Consider the following 6000-nt stretch of genomic DNA (forward strand, 5'->3'; position numbering starts at 1 on the left):
CATGACCACCGTTTTCAAAAAATAAGGGTGCTTATATACTGTGCTATGTTTTAAGTGGATAATTAATTTACTAATATGTTACATTAATACCTCTTGATTTTTTTCATAGACTGAGAATTTCCTAAAGCACAAGATCCGGAGTCGACCCGAAAGGGCTGAGCTGGTGCGCATGCACATCTTACAAGGTACGGCCATCCTTTGTCCACATGAGTTAACATTTATACTCATTTTTGAACGATCTGTCTTTACAGCATATGATGTGGGCTGAATGACATTGATGACTACTGTACTGTTAACCAGTTAGGTTAGTTGTTTTGTTGTTTTAGTAACAGTAGCAACAGTAAGTTTCGGATACTTGTTTACAAACGGATGTTCTGGTGATTTGCTGAGGACAGCAAGTAAGGCTTCATAACTGTGTTGACTGCTGTTGGTGATGGTGTTTTGGCAGAGACGGCAGCGGAGCCCTCGCTGCAGGCTACCCAGCTGAAACTGAAGAGAGCTCGGCTAGCTGATGACCTCAATGAGAAAATTGCCCAGCGGCCAGGTCCAATGGAACTGGTGGAGAAAAACATCCTGCCTGTGGACTCCAGTGTCAAAGAGGCCATCATTGGTAACTTGAGTTGTTTGTACTTGGGATGAGCATTTTAACCATGTAAAAAAAATCTAAACTTAATATTTGAAAATAGTAATAAGAATCTTTATTTGTATAGCACTTGTCATGCTAGTTGCAGCTCAACATGCTTTACAGACAGATGATATTAAAGGAAATTATAAATACTTATGAATACTATGATCATGTAAGAAAATGCATGGCACTCTACTCCATATGTTTATAATATCCAGTTCCCTGTGGAGTGTTCTTTCAGAAATTGATTGTAAAGGACCTACATTGACTTCTAGAGGCAAATCTTGCCTGGAAGCGAAGCGATTTTTTAAAAAATTCTCATGCCGTGAAACACACTAGCAGTCCCTGTCCAACAGTTTTGTCTTTTGACCACAATTCTGAGGAGACTTTCCTGTAGACTGGGATTTTTGACACAGCAGGTAGTCCCATATGACTATATGCTTCAATCCACCCACGAAATTCAGCTTCGAAATTTCCTTCACATTATGGCCTATGGCATGCTCAAATGCAATGACTCCTTTTTGCCAATCATTAACATCTACTTTGCAACCCATTTTCCTCACATCGAATGAGACATTCACTGCACTGTACCACCTCTTCTCAATCTATAAATCCTGTTGCACACCCCACAGGTATTTTTATTCTGATGATCATGCCATCTGCAGGAGCCTGAATTTACTACCACCTTAAACATGCAATGTGACAATTTTTTTTGTCCAAGAGAATACAGTGTGGGCCATTTATATGGATACACCCAAATAAAATGGGAACGGTTGGTGATATTAACTTCCTGTTTGTGGCACCTTAGTATATGGGAGGGGGGAAAACTTTTCAAGATGGGTGGTGACCATGGCGGCCATTTTGAAGTCGGCCATTTTGGATCCAACTTTAGTTTTTTCGATTGGAAGAGGGTCATGTGACACATCAAACTTATTGAGAATTTCACAAGAAAAACAATGGTGTGCTTGGTCAGATCTTGGGGGCCATTCAACTGGCCCACGACGACCAATCCACTTTCCAGAAAACTGTTCATCTAGGAATGCTCGGACCTGACACCCATAATGTGGTGGTGCACCATCTTGCTGGAAAAACTCGGGGAACGTGCCAGCTTCCAAAGTGAATTGGTCGTCGTGGGCCAGTTGAATGGCCCCCAAGGTCTCCTGATCTGACCCCCTTAGACTTTTATCTTTGGGGTCATCTGAAGGCAATTGCCTATGCTGTGACGAGATGTGCAGCACCTGAAACTACGGATACTGGAAGCCTGTGCTAGCATTTCTTCTGTGGTGTTGCTGTCAGTGTGTGAAGAGTGGGAGAAGAGGGTTGCATTGACAATCCCAACACAATGGGCAGCACTTTGAACACATTTTATAAGTGGTCAGAAACTTGTAAATAACTCATGAAAGAATAAAGTTGCATTAAAACCAAGCACACCATCTTGTGAAATTCTCAATACATCTGATGTGTCACATGACCCTGTTCGCATTGAAAAAACTAAAGTTGGATCCAAAATGGCCGACTTCCAAATGGCCGCCATGGTCACCACCCATCTTGAAGTTTTCCCCCTCCCATATACTAATGTGCCACAAACAGGACGTTAATATCACCATCCATTCCCATTTTATTTGGGTGTATCCATATAAATGGCCCACCCTATGCTAGTTAAAACATCACTTTGAACCATTGAGAACACATACTGATTCTGCAGCACCATCAGGTGAGGGCCATACTGAGGAAGGTCAATGCAGGCAAAACAGCAGGTCCAGATAGAGTGCCCAGCCGAGTATTGAAAGTGTGTGCCAACCAGTTAGATGTCTACTGACATATTCAACCTCTCGCTACAACAAGCTATTGTTCCAAAAGGTCTTAAATCTTCTACCATCATCCCAGTGCCCAAGAAATCAGCTGCAAAGTGCCTAAATGACTATCGACCAGTGGCTCAAACACTGATATGCTTCGAGAAGCTTTTCTGTGCTCTCACAGGCAGCTGAAGCAGTCCCAGCTCCCACAGGAACTGTTAGTGATATTCTATAGGAGCACCACTGAAAACATACTAACCAACTACGCCATAGTGTTGTATGCTAGCTGCATGGCTGCTAGACATAAGGAGCTGCATTGCTTGGTGAAAACAACACGGCGTATTATTGGATTGGAACTCCCAAACTAAAACACTGTTTATGTTAGTCGTCAGAGAAAGAAGGTTAGCTGCATCAGCACAGGCTTCACACACCCTTGTCCCTGGATTGGGACCGCTAGCATCAGGCAAACGGTTCAGGGCATTAAGGTCTCACACCAGTAGACTGAGGAACAACTTCTTTCCCAGAGCTGTGGCATCCATCATATCCACCCTGCCCAGAGCTGACTCTTAAGGACTGTGAGCACACACACACACACACACACACACACACACACACACACACACTCACACTCACACTCACACTCACTCACTCACTCACTCACTCATTTATACACGCCCATCTGGATCTGTGCTGTACACAGACAGACACAGATGATGTGTATGGTATGTGCTTGTGTATATGTACACACCCACTTGTGTGACTGCTATTTATCAATATCCAATCCTCTGTCCATTCCATTCTCTGTAAGTATGTAAATGTGGCTGTGCACCTTGGGATGTAAATTGTTTTTCTAGTTTTGCCAAGTATCACTTTAGGCATTTTTCTACTCTTACTGCTCTTTGTAACTTGTTTTGTTTTATTATTCCTGCTTTTGTGACCTCTACAGAAGAGATGCCACACAAAATTTCATTGCACCGAAGTATAACGACACAGATTCTATTTTAAATATAGTACACAACTAGTCTACTAGATCAGTGTACAGTCATCCAGCTGTCATACTATGTCATATTTTGAGCATTTTGGCAGTAATTAAGTTTGACCTGGCTGCTTTGTGCTCTGTCCTGTTGTCTTGATTGGGCAGATGGCCAGATGCAGTATCCCAAAACCCTGCCGGACGTGTTTGATGAAGACAGTGGAGATGCCTTCTCTCCAGAGCAGCCAGGCAGTCAGGAGTCACAGGGGTCTGCAGCCTCACCCGGAGAGCCCAAGGCCATGGAGACCACCTCACCACTGCCCAATAATTTATTACAGGTGCTCCTTTATTCCTGGATTGAATGTGAAAAAAGATGCTTGATGAAATAACTCGTTTGCATTAAAAATTGGTTCAGTATAGCTTCCTTTTTATTTTTCTCTTTCAATTTCTGCAGCATTGCAGTTCTGCTGTCCAGTCTACAGGAAATTTCCTCAAATCTTTATCCACCAATGAAAAATTAGTCAGCCCTCTGGCACCACAACCTCAGCCAGTCACTACCACAGCCCCCTCAAAACCTGGGCCTACTCTTCTCAAGGTCAGTCAGACTGAAATGGTTAGCATGACAAATACAGGCAGTGGAGGGACAAAGGCCTTCATACTGCTTGCCTTTTTGCCATGAGTTAGTTATTATAAAATGCCTGTCAAAAGTGTGGAAACAATTAGCCTTCTTGAAAATTTCAGGGTAGTGTTTAGGGCTATCATGGAAAAGGTCAGTACTTAAAGAACATGAATACTATAAATAAATGAAACATGCCATTTTTTGCATATTTCACAAAATATGCAAAAAGACAGTATTTTCATGAAATTGGAACACTAGTTTTATTCATCTTGGAAGTTGTGCTGTGGGTACTATTGATTTCCTTCATTATAAATGTTATCATAGGTCTACCAGGAAATATGGTTTTATGACTGTTTTCCATCATTGTTCCTGAAGATAGAGACAGACAACCTTTTAGAACTGTTTTAGGAAAGTTATCCCACGATCACTATAGCAATAAACCTTTGTTTAGGGAAGCACACAAGTTAGCCTGGTCTGTGTGCTTAGTGGGTAGTTTTAATATTTAAGTCTACATTGTGCAAGTTCAAGGTAGCATATAAACCACAAATTCAAAACATGCTCATTTGTCAAAACATGTTTAGGTGTTCCCAAAACTTTGACAGACAATATTACATATTTTGAAACTTTTTCACTTCTATTTTCACTAAAAAACTCTAAGAATGTTCACATTTTTGCATTTGTCCTTAATGTCTACAGCAAAGTCAGCCTAAGCTTCCTGGTGATAAAAGTCGTAGTAAGAAGAGCAAAGAGGCCAAACCACGAGTGAAAAAGCTGAAGTATCATCAGTACATTCCCCCAGACCAGAAACAGGAGCCCAGTGAAGCGCCCATGGACTCATCTTACGCCCGTTTACTGCAGCAGCAGCAACTCTTTCTGCAGCTTCAAATCCTCAGCCAGCAACAACAGCAGCACTACAACTACCAGACCATTTTACCTGCTCCACTCAAGTAAGCTTTATTTCTGTAACATTCTGTAACACCTATTATGCATTTCCAGTTTTTCCCTTTCCTTTAGTGTGTTGTTATAGCTTTTCGTGCATGTAAACTGTCTGCAAAGTTACAAAGCTTAAGTGCATAGTCACAGCGTTAAGTCACAGCGTTGTTTACAGCTGCTTAGGAGAGAAAGGTCTGTCTAAAATCTGCAGAATGGGCAGAATGTGTAGTGGCAGAACCACTGTATAGTGGTTGACCAAATCAGTGTCTTCGTCAGACCACACTTTGAAAAAGGTCTTTTTTTGTATTTAAAGATTTTAAGTATAGCTGTTAGGATGCTATTTGTGCACATGTTGGGTACTGTGTACATATAAAAGCTTCTTGAGTTGTTATATGCTTTGGAATATTGTTGTTGCCAGTGAGCCCCAGGTCCATTACCTAGTTTCCAATAACAAATCCTGTTTAGTGATGCTCATTAATGACAGGAAGTCAGTGAGATATTTCCTCAGCTTCCTTTTCCATATCTATCTGCACATGTAAGATTTATTTTAACTATTTTATTTTGTCTTGCCTGACAGCACATTGTTCACAATTTGAGTTTGTTTATTGTGTGAGCGGAGGGTGGAGGAAATGGATTCTGGCCATGCTGTTAACAGATTTCCCCCTCTCCTCCTTTTACCCTTACCCTCCTACGTCCCTCTTCTTCTTTAGGCCAATGATTGAGGGACAGAACAGCAGTGCCACAGTTGCCATCAGTAGCGGCAACAGCCTTCCTGCCTCTATTGTGGTGTCTCTGCCTACAGCTGCGCCACCAGTACGCCTGAATAACACCTTCACTAACCGCAAAGCTGGCACCCTGCCTGCCAACCTGGAAGAGATGAAGGTGATTACCTCCGTGGTTTTTATGTCATTAAATGTAAAGCCAAGCCTGCAGTTCATTATCTTGATGAATTTTTAAGCCTTCAGTAGAATATGTTGTATCGTATATGTGACTGAATAGGATAATGAATGAAAGTATATTCAAATGAGTAGTGGTGTAAATCTCTGCCCTCTGA

General features: G+C 41.8%; 1 protein-coding gene across 3 annotated transcripts in view; it reads left to right on the plus strand.

The window, feature by feature from the left end:
- mrtfba (myocardin related transcription factor Ba) overlaps nt 1–6000 on the plus strand; it is a 47554-nt gene that overhangs the window by 32243 nt on the left and 9311 nt on the right. For all 3 annotated transcript variants that reach the window (XM_017705511.2, XM_017705513.2, XM_017705512.2), the window contains exons 5-10: nt 110–185; nt 449–610; nt 3563–3732; nt 3849–3989; nt 4710–4960; nt 5657–5828. In XM_017705511.2, coding sequence (XP_017561000.1) covers nt 110–185; nt 449–610; nt 3563–3732; nt 3849–3989; nt 4710–4960; nt 5657–5828 — 972 coding nt within the window. The remainder of the gene's footprint in view (nt 1–109; nt 186–448; nt 611–3562; nt 3733–3848; nt 3990–4709; nt 4961–5656; nt 5829–6000) is intronic.

The sequence above is a fragment of the Pygocentrus nattereri genome, chromosome 13 (genome assembly GCF_015220715.1).
Source record: "Pygocentrus nattereri isolate fPygNat1 chromosome 13, fPygNat1.pri, whole genome shotgun sequence".
Classification (NCBI taxonomy): Eukaryota; Metazoa; Chordata; class Actinopteri; order Characiformes; family Serrasalmidae; genus Pygocentrus; species Pygocentrus nattereri.